General features: G+C 44.1%; 1 protein-coding gene across 4 annotated transcripts in view; it reads right to left on the bottom strand.

The window, feature by feature from the left end:
* LOC125455723 (spectrin beta chain, non-erythrocytic 1-like) overlaps positions 1-24,393 on the bottom strand; it is a 247,207-nt gene that overhangs the window by 112,067 nt on the left and 110,747 nt on the right. For all 4 annotated transcript variants that reach the window (XM_059649255.1, XM_048538084.2, XM_059649257.1 and 1 more), the window contains 4 exons: positions 7,545-7,696; positions 4,859-5,032; positions 3,489-3,580; positions 3,234-3,314 (listed from right to left, as the gene is read on the bottom strand). In XM_059649255.1, the coding sequence (XP_059505238.1) occupies positions 3,234-3,314; positions 3,489-3,580; positions 4,859-5,032; positions 7,545-7,696 (499 nt within the window). The remainder of the gene's footprint in view (positions 1-3,233; positions 3,315-3,488; positions 3,581-4,858; positions 5,033-7,544; positions 7,697-24,393) is intronic.

The raw sequence follows: 24,393 nt of genomic DNA, 5'->3' as shown, positions 1-24,393 counted from the left end.
TGTCCAGAAATTACTGCCCATCTCTAGGTGCCCTCGATAAGATCCTTGTGAGCTGCCTTTTTGAATTGATGCAATCCACATCCTGTGAGTTGACTCACAATGCCCTTAATAAGCAACAGTAAAGGAACAGTGACATATTTTCAAGTCAGGATGGTAAGTGCCTTGGAAGAGAACTTCCAGGTGGTGGTGTTCCCATGTACTTGGTGCCCATTCCTTCTAAATGGAAGTAGTGATGGGTTTGGAGGGTGCTGTACAAGGATCATTGGTGAATTTGCACAGCGCATCTTGTCGTTAGTATACACTGCTGCTGCTGAACATTGGTGGTAGAGGAAGAGAATGTTTGTGGATGTAGTACTGATCAAGTGGACTACTTGGTCCTGGATGGCATCACGCTTTTTGAATGCTGTTGGAGTTACACCCATCCAGGCAAGTGGGAAATATTCCATCATACTCCTGACATGAGCCTTGTAGATGATAGACAGGCTTTTGGGAGGCAGGGGGTGAGTTACTCACCGTAGTATTCTGAACTTCTGACCTATTCTTGTAGCCACTGTGTTTATGTGGCGAGTCCAGTTGAGCTTCTGGTCAGTTGTAACCCCAAGGGTGTTGATAGTGAAGATTCAGTTAGGGGTAACACCATTGGAAGTCAAGGAGCCGTGGTTAGATTGTCTCTTATTGGAGATGGTCATTGCCTCGCATTTGTGTGGAATGAATGCCATTTACTACTTGTCATCCCAAGCCTGGATATTGTCCACATCTTACTGCATTTGAACAGGGGCTGCTTCAGTATCTGAGGAGTTGCAAATGGCACTGAACATTGTGCAATCATCTGCGAACATCCCCACTTCTGACCTTATGATGGAGGGAAGGTCATTCATGATGCAACTGACAATGGTTGGGCCTAGGATACTACACTGACGAACTCCTGCAGAGATGCCCCGGGGCAGAGATGAGGTTGTAATGTGGTAAGGAGCTGACTGGTCCTGGCACAATCCAAACTGGGCATCACTGAGGTTAGTGCTGAACATTGTGCAATCATTGGTGAACATTACCACTTCTGGTTCAAGGACGGAAGATCATTAATGATGCAGCTGAAGATTGTTGGGCCTAGGACACTACCCTGAGGAACTCGGGTAGAGATGTCCTGAAGCTGAGATGACTGACATTCAACAACCACAGCCATGCTCATACCTGCCAAGGAGAGTTTTCCCCCTGATACCCACCAATTCTAGTTTTGCTAGGGCTCCATGATGCCACACTTGGTCGAATGCAGACTTGATGCCAAGGGCTGTCACTCTCACCTCACCTCTGAATTCAGTTCTTTTTCCATGTCTGAACCAAGGTTGTGATGAGATCAGGAGCTGAATGGCCCTGGCAGAACCTAAACTGGGCATCACTGAGCAGGTTATTGCTGAGCAGGTGCTGCTTGATAGCACTGTTACTGACACCTTCCATCACTTTACTGCTGATCGAGAGTAGAATGATAGGGCACTGATTGTCCAGGTTGGATTTGTCCTGCTTTTTGTGTACAAGACATATCTGGACAATTTTCCACATTGATGGCTAGATGCCAGTTTTGTAGCTTTACTGGAAGAGCTTGGCTAGTGGAGCAGCAAGTTCTGGAATATTATCACAGCCCATAGCCTTTACAGTATCCAGTGCCTTCAACCATTTTTTGACTTCACAGAGACGGAACTGAATAGGCTGAACACTGGTGGTAGGAAAGTCAACATTTCGGGCCGAAACATTGACTTTCCTACTCCTCGGATTCCAAGTGACCAGCTGTTCTTTTCCAGCTCCACATTTATTGACTCCAGCTTCCAGCATCTACGGTCCTTACTGTCTCAAGTGGCTGAAGACTGGTATCTGTGATGTTGGGATCACTGCAGGAGGCTAAGACATTTCATCCACTCAGCACTTCTGGCTGAAGATTGCTGTGATTGCTACAGAATTGCTTTTCGCCCTCATTTTATTGGGCTCTTCCATCATTAAGGATGGGGATATTTGTGGAGTCTCGAACCCCTCCAGTGAGTTGTTCAATTGCTCACCGCCATTCACGGCAGGATGTAGCAGGGCTGCAGGGTTCAGATCTGATCTGTTGATCATTTTTATGTATGCCAGGTACTGCTCTTGGCACGCCCTCCTGCATGCTCCACTGAATTAGGGTTGATACCCTGGCTTGATGGGAATGGTTGAGTGGGGGATATGCCAGGCCATGAGGTTACAGATTATGCTGGAATACAATACCACTGCTGCTATTTAATCACAGCCCAGACCATAGATGCCCAGTCTCGAGTTGCTAGATCTGATCGGTCTGTCCCATTTGGCACCGTTCTATGCTCGTTCTTTGAACTTATCCTTTTGAATCTATACTAGTTGTCCTTGACTATCCCAAACATCGTATAATACTTGCATGTGGTTTGGAATTCGGCGCTTAACGCTTAATGCTAGCTAAACCTCCTTTCTGCAGGAACCATTTGCAAAGCTGAGGATGTTGGAATGATTGGGTAGAATTTAATGCTCTCTCCTGTAATGAATGCTGTGGCAGGTGGCCATTTGATCAGTCAGGAGGGTGATAGCTGGGTACGCTGCTGCCCTTACAAAGTCCACCCCAATTCAGTGTATTCCAGCAAGGTACATGGGCGGCATGCCAACACCACTGCCAGCTGAAGCCCTTAAAAGAAAATAGGCCATCAGTCTTCACCCATCTCCGAGCAAGTGCCTTGCCAGGCTAGGAGCATGGTAAGCAAACCCTTTTGAGGCAGGATGCTTGCAAATTTCCAGGACGGGTCCTTTGTTCAGAAGTACTCGATGACTGATCAAGAGACTAGCTTTTGGTGGGGAGTGAGGGGGGTCACTGAATGGTACTGCCATTCAATAGAGCTCCGGGCTATCAACGACCAACTGTAACCACTAGCGAGCAAGGCCTCGATGTTTGGGTCCCTTGATCCCATTTGTCTGGTTAATTCAGCAGGCCTTCCCTAAATGGGGCCACGTGGGTCCTTTCTCAACTCTCCACGAAGCTGCTGAGACCCGCATCGCTTTCATTAAATACAGCCTACTGTGGTAATTGCCTCTGCTGTGACCTCTTCCACTTCCTCTACTTCCCTCCGACTCGCCTGCCTCAGGTTCTGCTAATGTTTTTAAAATCAATTTCTGCAGACAGTGCCACGCCTCCGCCCCTGCACTCAGATCCCCTCGGCCTGCTGGCTTGGGCTTTTGCCTCACTTTACCTGTGCTTGTGGATAAGGGCATTAAATGCCATTCCATCCTTCCAACTTGACGTGAAGTTTCTTATGTTGACATTGGGATACCTAGGGAGTATGGAAAAAAAAAAGAACATCTCAAAAAATTGCTTTTATTTTCAAAGTAACCACTTTATAGTTTTGACAAATAAAAATATCAGAGCATATGTTTTCAAACAGATGCTTACGCTGACCGGTCAAAAGGGCTCAGCAAAAGAGAAAGGGACGGTCAGAATCATTTACCCTGCTGTTTTCATCTGGCACCAAAGTAGGAGGGCATCCTTTGCTGAACGTGTTTCACGGTTGTCATGTGTCTCTACAGTGATATCCTGGATCTGAAAGGACAGATTGATGGATGCTCTTTAACAGACTAAGTAGACAATTGAAGTAAATCTCCTCAAAGTCCCAGTAAAGAGCTTTCAGGATTTCGTCTTTCATTTCTTTACAACAGAAGAAGAAAGGCTACACTAATCCACATTCCAAGTTCAGGAAATCTGAATAAACAAGGCAATTTCTATAATATAAGCTGCAACTGAAGTTGGCTGACTTAAGTACTGAAGACGGGGAATAAATGAGAGAAAGGGGGAACACTGGGCAGGAAGTGAGGGAAACCAAGAGTGCGGGATGAATGAAAAACATAGACGAAGGAACAATATATAAAGGGGGAGCCAAAGATGGGAGTAACTTTGATTGTAAAATGTGAGGCTGGATGAACACAGCAGGCCAAGCAGCATCTCAGGAGCACACAGAGGAGGATCCTCTCTGATGAAGGGTCTAGGCCCGAAACGTCAGCTTTTGTGCTCCTGAGATGCTGCTTGGCCTGCTGTGTTCATCCAGCCTCACATTTTATTATCTTGGAATTCTCCAGCATCTGCAGTTCCCATTATCACAGTAACTTTGATTGGTTCAGTAATTAATCAGTAACTCCTCAGAACTGCCCTCATAACTAGGATCAACACCTGCAGTTTTCAGGATCCCTTTACAAACAACAACGTTATAATTCACTGATTGTGTCTAATATAATGAGTCACATGAGATAAAATGTGTTGATAACTTACTATAATTGGTGGTAATTCTATACTCTGGTGTTATCCACCCTGACAACATTACCAAACATCCTGCACTACACAGTCAGGCTTCCAGTTGGTGCCACTTTTAAAAACTATCATTTCTGTCCCTAACTCCTTGGATTCTAAGGTGATTACTCTGAGCTGGGAACGTTACTGGGCATGGTCCCTATCTGGACTTACAGCAAGTTCCTCATCCAAGTTTCAAAGAACAGAACCCAAGAAATAAATCATGAATACTGTCTGCATCACCCAGCAAAACCTGGAGAATTTGGAACGCTTATGTGGAGACACACATACCTATTCTGCAGTTGTAATCCTACCCAGGTTAGGTGCAGGACATTATTCAAGAGAGATTGCTTGAGTCTAAGGTCTTTTTCAAATGAAATGTTTCTTCACATTCTAATAGCTACATTCACTTGGACTTGGCATGAAGCCCAAACTGTTCTCAAAGCTTCCTATCATCATGATTACTCCACTATTTACACAGTCACTTAGTAACCTCTTGGTTTTACGCCTATGTGATTCCTTTACATTGTTACTAACCTGGAACCGAAGGATGATGGTCCAGATGAGACCAAGTGTAAGCCTATGGCTCCCATCAACAATATCATGTGACCCCATGTTTTCCAGGTGCACTTTCTGTTCCTTCAGGAACTGAAGCGCTTTGTCCACGTTTTCCAAACAGTGTATCCGCATCCGACCTTTGGTAGGCTTTGGCTAATTACAAAGATAATAACATAATGTTTTAGTTAAAAAGGAAAACACACAATAAAATATTCATTGAATGCTTGCCACTCAATGGAAGCAAATGAACTATCAGCGGTTAATACACATATAACATGTTTTTTTTTCACCTCAAGGAAGTGGAAGTGGCTTCGATTTTTCCTCTTGGGCTTTACAAGTTGCATGTTCAAGCCCTTTCAATCCTCATTTGGGTGAAAGTCCATTAAGTGGCACAAAATTGACAACAATTCAGCATGGCCTGGCATTACATTGGCAAACTCATTTAGCAAATGATAGTCTGTATGAGAAGTCTTAAAAATTCGTACTGGGTGCTCTTGGAAAGTTGGGGTTGTAGGTTAACCATGGCAGTGGAGGAATAGTTCACAAAAACAATCCAAACTGTATCTGAACAGGGACATTTAAGGTTGATACAAGGTGCCCAAGAATGAATAAAATGGTCTCAATATTAACCTCCCTCATATTTGTGCAATGGGGGGGAAAATGGTCATGGGGCGAAAAACGTAAAAGCTGACGATCACTTCCCAAGCCACTGTTCATATGCTTGTTAGAATTTTTATGGTAGGGGATTTCAGGCGTACAAGGGTCTTAGTGCAGAAAAGTCACAAACATTTTTCAATCAGACTGCAACAATGTGCTGAGGAGCTGGAATTGTATTTGATTGTTGCTGATTTGGCTTCCAAGGCTGAGGAACGCTAGTCTTGAGAGGGAGCTGGCAGGGACCAACTCAGGAAGTTATGTACATTTTACAGCACACTTTGTAGGTTGGGAGGAAACAGGGGTGCTTCTCCCCAACACTCAAAGCAGCCTTTGGCTTTCCCCACTGATTGCTGTTAATTAGATTCAAGCCAGATGGTGAAGTACGACACCAGACACAAATCCTTTTCTTGACACTAAGTTTATTCATAGTGTTCAGCTTTTCTTTCTCTGCCTCCTATCTACCAACATCCCAGCAGTGACTTGGTGTATGTACCCAAGTTAGTTGATCATTCAATCCCCTCCAACTATTTATACTTAACCTTCTCTGTACAACTGACACAACATTAACAATTGTGATCTGTAATGCACTGAAAACAGCCACTTCCCTCTCCATCCCATTGCCGATGCTTTAATCTTGCACCTCCCTCCCCACCCAATCTCTCCCAAGGGTTGGCTTACCACATGTTAGCCAGTCAAGCTGTCAATTTGGCCAGCTGCTTTGGGAGAAGGCAAGAGAAATATAATTAAAACTCAGCAGGAAATCTGCACGGCTATCCTTGCCAAGTTTATCACCTTGCGCCTCTGTGCACTCCCAGCCTCCCTCAAGTATCCAAGCCAAGTGTTTTCACTACAGGGCACTAATTGGTAGCCATAAAGTTAAGAGAAATAAAAATTATAATCGTGCACACAAAAAAGAATTTAACAGATCAGCTCCATAACATTTCCAGCCAACGAGTAGATAAACAACCTAGACTGCAGACTTTATAATGTCATAGTATGTTTTCTCAATATAGGAGGTAAGGTGTTGTCATTAAGCATGGCCACTGAGATCTATCTGTAGACAGACAGATGCACCCTCAAAGCAATGGCACCAAGAAACAACAGGAACTAGAATAGAGTTTTGACAGACATTAGCATAATGGTTCTTGATGCACTTTTAAAAGTTGCAAATCATAGTGTCGGGGAAGTGCATTTAGTGAGAAGTGTTAAACAGAAGCTGATGGACTGTAAAGTACAGTCAGTCTGATTTCAGTGCAGCTAAAAATAGCAGGACAAAATGGATATCTTCTAAATGGAAATCAGTTAGGAGTTATAGTAAAGTGCAGAGAGTCTATTAAAGCACAGTGAAAATGATCTGTGCAAAATTCAAAATACATTGAAGACTCCTGCAAAAGCCTTTCCCAAATCTACTTGCATTTCTTTAGTCTTGAGGCTTCATTAACATTTATTTTTAATATACGGCAAGTTTCTGGACACAAATTTAAAAGCTACACTCTGATTTTGTTCATGTGTCCCACCACAAAACGGTGTTAGCCACAAATGCAGCCTTATATTAAGGAATGAAATAAGTAGAATAGAATTTTAAAGTACAGAAGGAGGCAAATCAATCCATCATGTCTGTACCAGCTCCCAAAAGAGCTATGCAGCTAATCGCATTCTCCAGCCCTATCTCTGTAACCCTCTGAATTCATCACTTACAAATATATATTGCAATCTTTTCTGAAATCTCGTATGGAATCCGCTTCTACCACTCTTCCCGGTGGTGCATTTCAAATCCTAACAACTCTTTCTGAGTAAAGAAGTTTCTACATGCAATGTATTTGAAAACTTCTTAAACAGATGCTACCCAAGATGCTCTCCTTTCTCAGAAGGATTGGGGAAGCAGTGAAAAAGTTATAAGTGCTCACTGAAAATTCTGACCTTAATTATTCTGACGCTGAAATCACCCATCAATGCACAAGACAGTGAAACCTCAAAACCATGAATTCTAACAGAATGTGCAACATACCAGGTGCTCTCCTGAGAGAATTTCCAACAGTTTAATCAGCATACGGCCATCTCGGAGGTCAGTGTATAGATCTGTAATGCGGCAAGTTACACGTGCCAAGTGAGAGTTCACCCATTTCGTAAAGGTTTTCTTCTGCACAACTTCACGTTCATCTGTAAAACAATTCATGAAACAATTCGCTGTTTGCCATCTCAGTATCTGGCTTGTACACTTTTACACACATAACCATCAACTGGTGTTCAGGGGCAGTTTGCATTACTCAGCAGGGACGGCAGTAACAAATGTTTCAAATTCAAGTCATGCTCACGTTGACCCGATCTGGAAGTATTTCAAATCCCTTTCGAATTCCCATTCTGCTGCATCTTCGACTGATCGAAGGAAACTCAATGGGAGCAAATTAGTAAAACAGCCCGTAATTATTGCTAACTGCAACTTAATTTTGGTAATGGAGTGTCTAGATAGCATCTAAAGAGGAGTAAAGACCAAAAGAACTGAGGCTGCTGTAAATCAGGAACAAAAACAAAAGATGCTGGAAAAACACACCACCCCACCAACCTCCAGATACAACGCATTATCCTCCGACACTTGCGCCATTTACAATCCGACCCCACCACCCAAGACATTTTTCCATCCCCTCCCCTGTCTGCTTTCCGGAGAGACCACTCTCTCCGTGACTCCCTTGTTCGCTCCACACTGCCCTCCAACCCCACCACACCCGGCACCTTCCCCTGCAACCGCAGGAAATGCTACACTTGTCCCCACACCTCCTCCCTCACCCCCATCCCAGGCCCCAAGATGACATTCCACATTAAGCAGAGGTTCACCTGCACATCTGCCAATGTGGTATACTGCATCCACTGTACCCGGTGCGGCTTCCTCTACATTGGGGAAACCAAGCGGAGGCTTGGGGACCGCTTTGCAGAACACCTCCGCTCAGTTCGCAACAAACAACTGCACCTCCCAGTCGCAAACCATTTCCACTCCCCCTCCCATTCTCTTGATGACATGTCCATCATGGGCCTCCTGCACTGCCACAATGATGCCACCCGAAGGTTGCAGGAACAGCAACTCATATTCCGCCTGGGAACCCTGCAGCCATATGGTATCAATGTGGACTTCACCAGTTTCAAAATCTCCCCTTCCCCTACTGCATCCCTAAACCAGCCCAGTTCATCCCCTCCCCCCACTGCACAACACAACCAGCCCAGCTCTTCCCCTCCACCCACTGCATCCCAAAACCAGTCCAACCTGTCTCTGCCTCCCTAACCTGTTCTTCCTCTCACCCATCCCTTCCTCCCACCCCAAGCCGCACCCCCAGCTACCTACTAACCTCATCCCACCTCCTTGACCTGTCCGTCTTCCCTGGACTGACCTATCCCCTCCCTACCTCCCCACCTACACCCTCTCCACCTATCTTCTTTACTCTCCATCTTCGGTCCGCCTCCCCCTCTCTCCCTATTTATTCCAGTTCCCTCCCCCCATCCCCCTCTCTGATGAAGGGTCTAGGCCCGAAACGTCAGCTTTTGTGCTCCTGAGATGCTGCTTGGCCTGATGTGTTCATCCAGCCTCACATTTTATTATCCTGGAAAATCTCAGGCCTGGCAGCATCTGTGAAGAATAAAAATCAGAGTTAACGTTTCACATCCGGTGACCCTTCCTCAGAACTGATGGTAGCTAGGAAAATTGTTGCTTTATGTGCAGGAGATAGGGTGGGGGAGGGGATAAGGAGTAAACAGTCGGTGGGGATAGAGCCCAAAGAGAGACAACAGTTGGGCAGACAAAGGATTTGATACAATTTGGCGAGGAGGGTAAATAGCTGCTAATGGAGACTGTTAGTGGCTAACAATGGGTTGTGTGTAATGGTAGGCTATGTGATAACAAGGCCTGGTGTGTTGAATAGGGGTCTAGGACATAGGAGAATTCAGGCCCTAAAATTATTGAACTCGATATTGAGTCCAGAAGGGTGCAGTGTCCCCAAGTGGAAAATGAGGTGTTGTTCTTCCAGCTTGCATTGAGCTTCACTGAAACACTGCAGCAAGCCTAAGACAGAGATGTTGGCCAGGGAACAGGGTGGTGTGTTAAAGTGGCAGGCAACAGGTAGCTCAGGGTCTTTCTTGCAGGCAGAACATAGATGTTCTGTGAAACGATCACCCAGTCTATGATTCATTTCCCCAACGTGGAGGACAGCACATTGAGAACAGCGAATGCAGTAGATCGAAAGAGTGGTTATGTTACAATTAGGATGTTATACAGAGTCAAATTACAAAATAGGTTTTAAGGATGGGCTAAAATTGGAGTCTTTGATAGTACAATGCAAGCCATTCTTTCAATTTACAGAATGCTGTTGCTAATTTATGTCAATGATTTTGCATGTACCGCATTCGTGCTCACAATGAAATGAAATGAACCTTGCCATAGTCCTGGAGGACTGCAGGCTGCTGTCTCATCAGAGAGAGTTGACTGGTAAGATCACAGCCATATACTCATAGAATGAATGCTTCCCAATATGGGTGGAGAAAATCCTATTTTATCCGTGTTCGATGAGATCAACGAGCCAGCTGTCTTACTCCAATTAGCCAAGCTGGTGCATAGTTCACAAAAACCATTGATATCAGCACTGATAATAAAATGTGAGGCTGGATGAACACAGCAGGCCCAGCAGCATCTCAGGAGCACAAAAGCTGACGTTTCGGGCCTAGACCCTTCTTCAGAGAAGGGGATGGGGTGAGGGTTCTGGAATAAATAGGGAGAGAGGGGGAGGCAGACCGAAGTTGGAGAGAAAAGAAGATAGGTGGAGAGGAGAGTATAGGTGGGGAGGTAGGGAGGGGATAGGTCAGTCCAGGGAAGACGGACAGGTCAAGGAGGTGGGATGAGGTTAGTAGGTAGGAGATGGAGGTGCGGCTTGGGGTGGGAGGAAGGGATGGGTGAGAGGAAGAACAGGTTAGGGAGGCAGAGACAGGTTGGACTAGGGATGCGTTGGGTGGAGGGGAAGAGCTGGGCTGGTTGTGTGGTGCAGTGGGGGGAGGGGACGAACTGGGCTGGTTTTAGGATGCGGTGGGGGAAGGGGAGATTTTGAAGCTGGTGAAGTCCACATTGATACCATTGGGCTGCAGGGTTCCCAAGCGGAATATGAGTTGCTGTTCCTGCAACCTTCGGGTGGCATCATTGTGGCACTGCAGGAGGCCCATGATGGACATGTCATCTAAAGAATGGGAGGGGGAGTGGAAATGGCTTGCGACTGGGAGGTGCAGTTGTTTATTGCGAACCGAGCGGAGGTGTTCTGCAAAGCGGTCCCCAAGCCTCCGCTTGGTTTCCCCAATGTACAGGAAGCCACACCGGTACAGTGGATACAGTATACCACATTGGCAGATGTGCAGGTGAACCTCTGCTTAATGTGGAAAGACATCTTGGGGCCTGGGATTGGGGTGAGGGAGGAGGTGTGGGGGCAAGTGTAGCACTTCCTGCAGTTGCAGGGGAAGGTGCCGGGTGTGGTGGGGTCGGAGGGCAGTGTGGAGTGAACAAGGGAGTCATGGAGAGAGTGGTCTCTCCGGAAAGCAGACAGGGGTGGGGATGGAAAAATCAGCTTCAAAATCTCCCCTTCCCCCACCGCACAGCTTCAAAATCTCCCCTCCCCCCACCGCACAGCTTCAAAATCTCCCCTTCCCCCACTGCATCCCAAAACCAGCCCAGTTCGTCCCTCCCCCCACTGCACCACACAACCAGCCCAGCTCTTCCCCTCCACCCACTGCATATCAAAACCAGTACAACCTGTCTCTGCCTCCCTAACCTGTTCTTCCTCTCACCCATCCCTTCCTCCCACCCCAAGCCGCACCTCTATCTCCTACCTACTAACCTCATCCCACCTCCTTGACCTGTCCGTCTTCCCTGGACTGACCTATCCCCTCCCTACCTATACTCTCCTCTCCACCTATCTTCTTTTCTCTCCATCCTCGGTCCACCTCCCCCACTCTCCCTATTTATTCCAGAACCCTCACCCCATCTCCCTCTCTGATGAAGGGTCTAGGCCCGAAACGTCAGCTTTTGTGCTCCTGAGATGCTGCTGGGCCTGCTGTGTTCATCCGCCTCACATTTTATTATCTTGGATTCTCCAGCATCTGCAGTTCCCATTATCACTGATATCAGCACTGAGTTTGTTATGTATGTGGGACACTACAAGATGGCTATGTCTTAAATTGTCTCCTTTAATTTCAGGTGAAACAGAAAGCTCTGAATGGGGCTGAAGGCAATTATATTAAACCTCAGACCAGAGGCAGATCCATAGGATCTGGCTGCTGTGGGAAAGAAACACAAACCGAAACCAATTGGAAGCACAAGTGACAGTTTGCATGGCTTGACACAGTATAGAGACCGCTAATTTTATTTAATATGCGATACAAACAGAAAGAGAGGCATAAAGAAGATCCTGTTGTATGCAAACAGGATGTTAGTAAGAATCAGTTTTATTTTTGTTCAAAGAACGGGTTTTTAACAGTCAGGACTTTTGGATATGCAGGAATCACTGAGAAGTGATTTTTGGTTTAGGTCAAATGTGAGAGGCTTTGACCAAATGGACTGATGTTTGGAAAACCGGAATTTGTAACTTGGCAAGGCAAAGAGAACAGAGTCCGTTGTAAAGCTGGGAAGGACATATAGCTCAGCCTTTGACATGAATACATGGACTCATCCGTATAATATTGTAATTATTTCTAATCAACCAGTCGTATATCTTCTGTCATGTCTCCAGCGCAGGCAGGGCTTGAACTTCAAGCGTGGACTTTCAGGCCCAGAAGTGAGAGCCTATCATTGTGACATTAGAGACTACAGATACTTTTAAGCAACATGTGCAGACATGTTATTACACATCTCGAGAGCAGATGAGACTTAAATCAAAGCCTCTGACCAAGAGGTAGGAACACCACAACTGCACCACAAAAAGTTTCCTTGTAATTTTATACACTTTATAAATCTGCCTGAAATGCAGTACAGTGTGAAATGAGCAGTAAAACAGTTACTTATTGCAAAAGAATTTTTATTTTGTTCAGATGTATTTCTTAACTGTTTGATTTAAAGCTTATTTTAATGAGTTTGCTGCAGTAAAATGCTTAAAATGGAAAATCTTGCCAATCGTAAAATCCTTACAATGTGGAAACAGGCCATTCAGCCCATCAAGAACCATCCAAAGGCCATCTCACACAGACTCACCCTCCCCCTACCCTATCCCTGTATGGCTAATCCACACGTTCCTGGACACTGTGGACAATTTAGCACAACTAATCCACCGAGCCTGCACATCTTTGGACTGTGGGAGGAAACTGGAGTACCTGGGGGAAAAAAATCCATGCAGACACGGGGAGAATGTGCAAACTCCACACAGACAGTCACCCACGGGTGGAATTGAACCCAAGTCCCACCATTCAATCTTTTATGGTGAGTGACAGGATGTCGAGGACCTTTCCAATATTGATGATAAACGTATTGAAGAGGATAAAGCTCAAAGAGGGAACAGTCATGGGTGGAATGAGGCTTTGATGGAATGGCAGCCAAAGGTAAAGCTTCTCCCTTCTCCAACGGGAATTCCTCTTCTTCTGTGACACTGCATAAGTTAGGAGTGGACTTGCGCATTATGGGTTTTCTAAGCTGGGCAGGCAATTCAGCTTATCGCACTCTACCTCTCTACGCAGCAGGACTGCAATATAGCTGTGGGCTGTGGGAAGCGTCAGGGACAAGAGGAGGGTGAAACTACTCAGTGGAGTTGAATTCGTATAAGAGCTGAGCTGTAAGCCACCCCACCTTCCTTCTACCAGCTTATGTAGAGAGAAAGTCCAAGACAAAATCCAGCCCAAAGTCCCCATCAATTTTATGGACTACCACACTCATGTGAACAAATTTTAGCGCCCTATGAATAAGCAGGCTTTTGTTCCCTTTTTATGCATTTAAAGATGTATCAGTTATTGAAGTAGCAATTGGTATGCACCTGATCAATGAATGACAACAACGGATCTCTTTGAGAAGTTAATAATTCTGAAATTATACATCGATGCAACAGTAAATAAAAAGCTCATGCATCTATCCATTAACCTAGTTAAAGCACATAACCTACTTAAAAATATTTGAACGACACATACCCTTCCCTCTGGTAGTAGTATAAATTACATATTGTAGGATTATTTCTCCAATATAAATTGTTACAGATGCTTATTTATTTGATAATTCTAGGTCAGATCTGTTTTACTGCTTCTCTGTTTAAAAATAATCATAATATCATAATGTTTCTATGGCTGAGTGATAGCTCTCTCGAATCGGAAGGTTCCAGGTTCATGTCCCACTGCAAGGACTGGAGTGTAAACTCGAAGGCGACATTCCACCGCAGTACCAAGAGAATGCTGAACTGTCAACAATGCCATTGTTCAGAAGAAGCCTTAAAATGAGGTCTCATCTTCACTCAGAGATGGATATTAAAAGTCACATGGCTCTATTCAAAAAAGGAGAGCTCTCCACAGAATCATGACCAGTGCTCCTTCCTTGAGCAATGCCATGAAAGCCTTTATTTCATTGCTGCATATGGCACCTTCTGCACTAATTGTTTTTCCTACATTACAGTAGAGATTACCTTTTATAAGTCATTCATTAAAACTGGAAAGCACTTTGGGACATCTTGATATCATGAAGGGAAATTTTCCCTTTCTTTAATTAGTTGTAATTTTATTCAGAACATGATCTAAAGGAGGTAGCCCAGCAGTTCAACGGGGTATGTAATGCTTAGATCTGTTCAACCAACTAGTTTCAAAACAGTCAACTTGAAAACTGTAGAGTGCCTGATAACATGAAAACAATTGGATCACAGCTGCTTTTAACCAGCTACAGTTAACTCTGTACTGGGGAGAAATAGAGGCAGAGGCAGAAAGAGAGATGGTCAGTATTTAAACAAAACTGAATATATATACACTTGGGATGAATGTATTGCCAAGTTCAACAAGATTGCCACATCATAACTCTCCCCCAGTGTAACAGGAATCATTCTTTCCAAAACGGAATGGGAACTAATGACGATCATTACTTGGGGTGAATGAAAACTTTTATGCTAAGGTGCGATGCATTACGTAACATTTAAGGTGATATCAGATAGTGCTCTGCACCAACACAAAATACAATCACAGCACATAACCATTGGGAGATTAAACTAATAAGCTACTGTAGCACTACTTATCTGTCTTCTATTATGGCAATCAATCTGAATGAATCGCATGGAGATCAAACACACTTCTTAAAAGAATCAATTACCAGATTAAAGAAAAACTCCTGCATTCAATTGGTCAGCTATAATTGTTCTGCAACATTCATGTTGAATAAGTGTGAAATACAGGAGGTGTGGAACCCAAAGAACACAAACATTATGAAACAATGTCTCTGATGGGATTTCTAAGTCTTAATCTCACTGGGAAAGGTAAGGTTTTCTTAATAGACAGGTCAGTCAAGAAGTATTCGAACTGGACTTCAATATTTCTGGTGTGACAAAAGAACTAAGTTTGTAAGGAATAGATTCAAGAAATATTTCTCAAGGAATAGACATTGTCAAATTTCATTTTCTCTGCAGCTACAATTTGGATACAGCTTCAAGGGTAACCATCAGTACCTGTGGATGTGCCCGAGTGGTTAAAGCAGTGATATTGCTATTCAGCAGCGTCACCTTACACAGGTTTGGATCCCATTTTCTGCACCTCTCATCACTTCAGATTTTAAGGCTTTCATGGGGCAGGGTTAATATATGTGGTTACAACATGCCAAACAGGCTGATTTAGCAAAGTCAAGGGCAAAATCAATTTTAACCACAAAGTTAGCCAGATTACTAATACATGGTACAAATACTTAAAGAGTTACAGACAGCTAAACTACAGGGCACTAGTGTCAAGATACAAACAACCCAGTAACAGAGGTCATGGTATAAACAAACTGAGTATCCACTCTCAGACAGGGCAAAAACCAGCTTTTGTGTATTTCACATCATGCACTTTGACGAAACAAATGGACTGATACAACAGTACCTGACAGATTACACAAATATTTCCCTTCTTAAGGAATGCAATGCACCACTTAATAAGCATTTGAATGCTACTCAACTCTCTGGTGCAAGAAGGAATCTGAACTTTAAACAACCTTAAAATAAAAATGCAATCTAAACTATTCTTTTCTGCATTGTTCTTACTTTGAACAGTAAACTGTTGTGAGCCCGACATCCCTACATATGTAAGTAGCCCTGATCACCAACCACGGCCCTTTACAGGATTAACAGTGTATGATAACAACTTGCTGTAATTGTTAGTTGCTTTGTAAACATTTTCTTGCTACAAACACTTTTCATTTCCTTGGGCCAGGATACATGTACCAAATATAACAACATTTCCACACTTTGCACACTTACACAACAAGCAGTGAAATGCTTCTCAGTTAGATTAATATGGCGCCCATTAGTTAAGCCCACAGAAGTAGCTCTCATTGTCAGCATTCCTTAAATAAAACAGAAATGGAGCCACTGGTTCGACTGCCTACTTTGACTTATGGGCTTCAAGAATCCATGTGACAAAGGTGAAGGGTGTCACTAACATCCAACAGATACGAGTTACCCACTGGATGTCAACATGAAATTCAGAGCTTGGGCCTTTGTTCATTGGTAGCATCTGAGGTAACTTTTACATCAAGTATCTTCGAATGCCAGAAACAGTACTAACAAGCTAAAGGCAATCTGGTCATGCTACCTCATGATCCGGGTACTTTATATCTGGGCGAGCAAAATCCTATTACGGGAACCTGGGGTGTTCTAGCTAGGGACCAGTTTGATTAAGGCAAAGTTCTCAGCAGACATATGCCTGTTTCCTGGATAACTCGCTGTTAACACAATGAGATGACTTCCTTTCGAAGATGCAAAGTACCTTGTCCATTTTTTCAGACTACATCTCAAGCACAGCACAGTTTGAATGCTGCAGAAATGCAACATGGGACACTGTTATTGAGACGTAGAGGATCTGGCCTGCCAGCTCAAGAGCTGGCGAGTCACCCACTGATCAGAAGCAAGCAACTCTTGAAAGCAACAGCATTACGGAGGAGGCTATGACTTTTGGTGGAAGAGCAAGCTGAAAGCTGAATTAGACAATGGGCAGGTTATATGCAGGGCCGGGGTTGTTGTTTTATTGGCTGGGGGCTTCAAAAGCAAGGTCAGGGATAGCTCCCAGTGGGCATCCCCAGCCTGATGTCAACTTCCCTACTTAGGCGGTGACTGCTTTTGATTAAGGGTCATCCAACATTTCCCGAACTAAGGTGACGAGATGTACAAGTTGCATATAGGGATTGGAAACACTGGATAGCAACAGGACCATCTGTAGCCCAGTTAATCCTAGTGTTGAGGGATGAGACTACAAAGTGATCCTTTATTTGTCACTTAAGTAGATCAACTAGCAGCAAGGCAGAAAGAACGAGTGTGGGTCTTTCTGCCAAAATTCAATTCAGTGTCCTTCCTGCCTTCAGGCTTGTTATTTCTGGGAGTAGCAGGTTTCACCCATTGACACAACAGTGGTGCAGCAACTGAAAATAAGCAATGTGCATTAAAAAATGTTCAGTTAGAAATGTGTGACATCAAAACTCTTGATGTCTAAATGTGCACTGAAGTGGCAAACAGCCAATGATTGGTGAGCAGGTCTTGTTAAATTCTAAAGGTTGTTTTTCCTGGAAATAGCCTTGCTGGAATGGCTCTGCGACAGCTTTTTTAAATTGACTTCTGTGTTAAATCATGCTCAGCGAATTTAGCTGCTGCAGTGCTACACAAGAGACTTGGAGCAAACAAAAACTGAAAGTGGCAAAGTACAAAATAATGAAAAATCTTACATAATCCCTGCAGGGTTAAGAAGACAATTATTATGGTTTATAAATAAGAATGTGTGTACACGTCTCACAGCAGATCCTGCGCATCACAATTGCTGCAGCATTCTGTCAGCCAGTAAGTTGCCCTTCACTATGGTATATGGTATGAATATTTTGTGGCTGAGTTCATGATAAATGACTGATTGTTAATTGAGTATTCCTCTATTCTCTGAAGCACATATAAGCAGGATCATGCATGCTTACTAAATTCTAAGTATTTCTTCAGCTGGATCATATATTTGACTGAAAAATCTCAGAGATGACTAACCAGCCCTGGCCTCTCCTTTGAAGATGGCTTTCAAAGGAAAACGAACTGTGTTTAATAACCTGTTGCACTTTTGCAAGGACAGAACTTGATGGTGGTGGAACTATTCATATAATGCAGCGATTCCAAACATTTAGGCCCATTTTGCCTGATCTTGGGTCAAGAGAATAAATTTCAAAAACATCTATAAAAACATTAAATTGCCATTCAAGTACAGTGTTGAAGGAGTTCTGCACTGGTGAAGATGCTTCTTTTGAGACATTCAACCATTTGCCTCCTTCGGTAGATTGAAATGATTGCTTGGCACTACTTCAAAGAGGAGCAGGGACAGTATCCTTGAAGTCCTGTCAAATATCTCTTTTCTCTTAGGCAGCACCCCAGGGCTGAGTATGACATGTATCCAGTTAAGTTTAGTGGGTTCTGATAGCCCAAAACTGGAAATCATAGCCTGCTTCTGCACTGAAGGGATTCTATGTGGCCCATCAACTTTACACCGATCCTCTAAAGTGCATCCCATCCAGACCAACCACCTATCCTATCCCCAAAACCCCATATTTCCTATAGGGTGGATTGCTACAGCAAGGAATTGAAGGTAACAGTGCTCCAATGATAGTCTACAAGGTTACAAGTCTGTGGTGGATCTGATAGTGATAATTACAGCTTGCATGCCTTCATGCAGCAGGCAAAGGATGGTGAAGAATTTCTTTGGGCAGACAAAATTGAGGGGTGTTTCGGTGTTCCCCCTGGTTGTTAGTCAAAGACTACTGTGTGGTCAAAATGATTCCCACCCACTCCCTGCATTTTTCTTAAAGCTGTCTTGCTCTGAAGGTCATGTCTACTATCCTGATGACCAGAATGCACGCCAGGGGGAGGTCTTTAGCCACTGGGGCTGAAGAAGATTTTTGCAATGACCTTCCTTTTGATAGACCGCAGAGCAGATCCCTTTGTAGTCATCATAATTGGTCTTATCTCCTTTCCTGAAGATGGTCACAATTACCTCAGAGATCCCTGGTATGTTGTAATCTTTCCGGAGGATGAGGCGGTGTACATGAACCCAGGGTGCTTCTTCGCTGTATCGCAGTATTTCATAAGGGCACCATTTGCACCAGCAGCCTTGTTCCTTTCTCAGCTGTCAGCTCGTGTTGGTCTGCGGCTGCTCAAGGCTTGGGTTCGCTAAAAGTTAAGAGCAGTGTGGAAGCTATCAAGGACAGGTAGGAAAGGAGCACTCGCAATAGAATACATAATTCATGGATCTCCCCAACCAAGCCTCATTTCTCAACCTGAGTGCCCTCAACAACATCCCTCAGCACAGCCAATATCTATTTGTCAATCAACAGCACAAATCAAAAATCAGAAGAACTGGTCAATTTCCCATTGCTGTTATGAGGAGTTTGCAGAGCACATAGTGGCTGCTGCATTTCCAACATTACAAAAGTTACCCGCATTTCAAGAAGTATTTCATTGGCTACGAAGTGTTCTGACAAAATCTGGAGGTCACAATGTGCGTCTGTCTTTAAATTAAATTCTGAAGTCAGCCTTTGTGGAGCAGCTATGTTTGAGGCAGTCTAGGATTCCTTTCTGGAAAACAGCCATACAAAAGCAGAATTAGGAAAATATATTCCCTTCTTATTAAAAAAAAAGGTACAATGAGTCATTTTCTGTGTAATTCATGATCCATACATGAAATTGAGGTTTTAAACACAATTTCTGAAAGTGCAATTGTATTTGAGGTATATACATTTTGGAGAAAGGCAGGCATTATACTGTATTTTAATGCTGGAGCAATAAGGGAGCATTCTGCTATGAAATCAGCCCAATTTCAGTCAGGCTCGCTACAGACAATGATGGGAGATGCAGGTTAAAAAGGTCCAGCCCTGTTCACTTGGGATATCCATCCACTATTAGATCATATGCCATAGGAGGCCATTCCGCCCATCAAATCTGCTCTAACATTCAACGAGATCATGGCTGACCTGATAGCCTTCACTTCTACTTCCCTACCTTTTCCATAAATTCCTTGATTCCCTTACTGATTAAAACCATTTGGCTTATCGAGTCTGCTCCACCATTCTCTTTACTGTCTCCCCATTATCCTTGATTCTTTCCCTAATCAAGAACCTATCTATATCTGTTTTAAATACACGGCCCTCCACAGCCTTCTACAGCAATGAGTTCCACAGATCAGCCGCTGTCTGGTAAAGAAATTCCTCCTCATCTCATTTCTAAAGGGTCATCCCTTCACTCTGAGGCTGCGGCCTTGGGTCCTAGTTTTTATTACTAGTGGGAATGCCTTCTCAGTGTCTACTCTATGCAAATTCTTTCTATTTCAATCAGATTACCTCTCATCCTTTGAAACTTCATCAAGTACAGACCCAGATTCCTAAACCACTCCTCAGATGACAAACCTGTCATCTCGAGATCACTGTTGTAAACCTCCTCTGAGCCCCTTCCAATTCTAGCACATCCATCCTTCGATCTGGGATCAAAACTGCTTAAGTATTCCAAATGTGGTCTGACCAGAGCCTTATATAGCCTCAGTAGTACATCTCTGCTCTTGTATTCTAGCCCTCTTCAAATGAACGCTAACATTGCATTTGCCTTCCTAACAACAAACTGAACCTACATGTTCACCTTCACCTGAACTAGGACTCCTCAGTCCCTTTGTGCTTCAGATTTCCAAAGCCTTTCCCCATTTCCCACTATTCTTCTTACCAAAGTTTATATCTCACACTTTCCCATGTTATACACCATCTTCCATGTCTCTACCCAATCTCCTAGCCTCCCCAAGTCCTTCTGCAGCCCCCCTGCTTCCTCAACTCTACATGTCCCTCCACCTATCTTTGGGTCATCTGTAAACTTAGCAACAATACCCTCAGTTATTAGTTCAGATCATCAATGCATAACGTGAATAGTTGTGGTCCCAACACTGACCCAGCTGCCATTCTGAAACAGTCTCATGTATCCCACTCAATGTGAGGCTGGATGAACACAGCAGGCCAAGCAGCATCTCAGGAGCACAAAAGCTGACGTTTCGGGCCTAGGCCCTTCGTCAGAGAGGGGGATGGGGTGAGGGTTCTGGAATAAATAGGGAGAGAGGGGGAGGCGGACCGAAGATGGAGAGAAAAGAAGATAGATGGAGAGAGTATAGGTGGGGAGGTAGGGAGGGGATAGGTCAGTCCAGGGAAGATGGACAGGTCAAGGAGATGGGATGAGGTTAGTAGGTAGATGGGGGTGCGGCTTGGGGTGGGAGGAAGGGATGGGTGAGAGGAAGAACAGGTTAGGGAGGCAGAGACAGGTTGGACTGGTTTTGGGATGCAGTGGGTGGAGGGGAAGAGCTGGGCTGGTTGTGTGGTGGAGTGGGGGGAGGGGGCGAATTGGGCTGGTTTAGGGATGCGGTGGGGGAAGGGGAGATTTTGAAACTGGTGAAGTCCACATTGATACCATTAGGCTGCAGGGTTCCCAGGCGGAATATGAGTTGCTGTTCCTGCAACCTTCGGGTGGCATCATTGTGGCCTCCTGCAGTGCCACAATGATGCCACCCGAAGGTTGCAGGAACAGCAACTCATATTCCGCCTGGGAACCCTGCAGCCTAATGGTATCAATGTGGACTTCACCAGATTCAAAATCTCCCCTTCCCCCACCGCATCCCTAAACCAGCCCAATTCGTCCCCTCCCCCCACTGCACCACACAACCAGCCCAGCTCTTCCCCTCCACCCACTGCATCCCAAAACCAGTCCAACCTGTCTCTGCCTCCCTAACCTGTTCTTCCTCTCACCCATCCCTTCCTCCCACCCCAACCCGCACCCCCATCTACGTACTAAACTCATCCCACCTCCTTGACCTGTCCGTCTTCTCTGGACTGACCTATCCCCTCCAAACCTCCCTACCTATACTCTCTCCACCTATCTTCTTTTCTCTCCATCTTCGGTCCGCCTCCCCCTCTCTTCCTATTTATTCCAGAACCCTCACCCCATCCCCCTCTCTGACGAAGGGTCTAGGCCCGAAACGTCAGCTTTTGTGCTCCTGAGATGCTGCTTGGCCTGCTGTGTTCATCCAGCCTCACATTTTATTATCTTGGATTCTCCAGCATCTGCAGTTCCCATTATCTCATGTATCCCACTCTCTGTCTTCTGCTAATCAGCCAATCCTCTATCCATGCTAGTATCTTGCCCCTAACACCGTGGGATTTAAAATTTAGCAGCTTCTTGTAGGGTGCCTTGTCAAAGATTTTCTGGACATCTGAAGAGATCACCTCCACTGGCTCTCCTTTGTCCAGCTTACTCATCGCCTCTTCAAAGAACTCTAGCAGACTTTTCAGACTTGCCTTCCCCACTGAAGTTCTGCTGACTCAGCATTATTTTATCATACACCTCCAAGTACTCCACAATCTCATCCTTAATAATGAACTCTAAAATCTTACCAATGAGTAAGGACGGGCCATCCAGTCTATATTTCTTGGCTCCTGCCTCCCTCCCTTCTTCAACAGGGAAGTTATATTAGCCTTTTTCCAATCCTCTGGGACTCTCTCTGACTCCAATGAATACAGAAAGATCACCATCAATGCCTCTACAATCTCCTTAGATATCTCCTTCAGAACTCTAAGGTATAGTCTACTTTGCCCCAGTTATTTATCCACTTTCCTAACTTACAGCTTCCACAGCACCTTCTCCTTAGTGATTGTCATTATACTCACGTCTGACCACCATGGGCTTCATTAGTTCCTACATAATGCAGGTATAATACGTTGCCTTGCCCTGCAATCCTATTTTATTTATTTAGTTTTTAATTTGTTTTTTAAAAATTTTTCACTGATCTTTTAGTTTATAATCTGAATATTTCTCCCATTCATCTTCAATCTCAAAGTAACCTATAATATAGAGTCAAATTCGCAGCTATTACCAGTGAACATACAGTTAATTTGTAATGTCACTCCTTCTTTTGGTTGGGCGCCCAATGCTGGGCTTCAATTTATCCAGCTAAAAACAAAACCTTGCTAAATTTGAACAAAAAAAGCAAGCAAAAAGCATCACTTTCCCTCTGCGCCAAATTCCCATGCTGCCTCCAAATTCCCCAACGATATACTGACTCGTGCTATGTCTCATTCTGGACGTGATTTCTCCTTTCTGACTGTGTGCAACTTACTAAAATTCCATCTCAGCCTTGATTGCACTTAATACAATCTTTGTATTAGAACCCTAGAACTACCATTGTCCATCTCTTCCCCTCCACCACCACAGCGCATACAAATGGTGGTGGGTGGAATCAGTGCTGAGGTCTACTCTGCTGACACTTCTGGAAGCTTCACGTGGAGTTGTAGTATGACCCAGGAGACAGTGTGGTAAAGGATTCAAGATTCCATGATAGGCAGAGGAGCCAATATATCAGCCTTCTCTCCTTTCCAGTCAACCCTAACACTGACCAGCTGGTACCCTCCATTACAGCTTAGGGCTTCAGATGGAGTCCTGCAGCCATTTTTGTGACATCTTCTGTCCTCATTTCTTCTTGACTCGAACATTTCACAAGTGCCTAAAATGATTGAATCACAATCTAGGAAATAATGTTAGCATTCAAACTCCAGAACAGCAGGTGGAAGTTCAGTCCCACAGGTAGAAAATCTACCCAAGAGGAAAAAAGTTCCCAATTTTTTGTTTATTCTTTCAATAGTAATGCCAGCATTACCACTGTTGACTATCCTTAAATAGCCTCAAGGGAGTGATGGTGAGCCATTTTTTTTGAACCAGTGCAGTCCATCTGGTGTAGCTATACCCATAAGATTGCTGGTAAGGTCCTCAGCCTTAATCTTCCCACCATGGATGCACAAGTTAGGAGAAGTAACAGTACAAAGGGGTGGTTTGGGAATTGGCAGGATCAGTGAGATAATTTTCACCTAGAAGTGGCCAATATTAAACTATCCTACATTCCTGGCTCAACACTGAGTACAGAGCTGCTAAGTGACAGCAGAATGTACAATAATGCACAGCAATAACTCCCCAGCCTGTGTTTGCAAGACTTGGAGAATCTCTAAATGTGATTATGCTACTGAACATAATTTCTTAAATAAGTTGGACTTTGCTAAAAATTACACCAGAAATCAATTTAAGATGGTCATTCTGGCCCACAGTGAGATGCAAATGCACATTAGAAGCTACATATAATAACATCAAAGACTCTTTAGGCTGAAGAATTCAGACATATTTTGCACCTTCCTCATTGTGAGAAAGAATGGGTGATGGAGGCTTCCAATCTCTACTGCATTCCCACATCAACACCCTCACCAATCACTGTACACTTGTCTTCTTGGAGTATGATTGGCAGTTAACTATAGTATCTCCACATCAATGACCATCCAAAGAATCAGCGCCCTCTTCTCATGCTGTCTCAATTGTTCCCCCAAGTCCGTTTCTTACATCCTCATCCTGATAAGTTTTAAGTTCAATACTACCAAGCAATTATACATTTTATATACAATTCCCCTACGACTCTGCAGTAGCAGTTCTGTGTTTCCTGCAGTCCCTCATTCCTTCTTAGTGTAGAATACTGACACAGCATACCCAACATCATCAGCAGGGAAAAGTATATTGATGAGAGGGCAATTTAGCAGGGTTATTTTTGCTTATTTAACAATAACCTGAACACAAGTTTTGTTTAAACTGTATAATGTGATGATGAAG

This window comes from Stegostoma tigrinum, chromosome 10, assembly GCF_030684315.1.
Source record: "Stegostoma tigrinum isolate sSteTig4 chromosome 10, sSteTig4.hap1, whole genome shotgun sequence".
Lineage (NCBI taxonomy): Eukaryota > Metazoa > Chordata > Chondrichthyes > Orectolobiformes > Stegostomatidae > Stegostoma > Stegostoma tigrinum.
The sequence above is the reverse complement of the archived record's forward strand: the minus strand, read 5'-3'. Positions and strand labels throughout refer to the sequence as shown.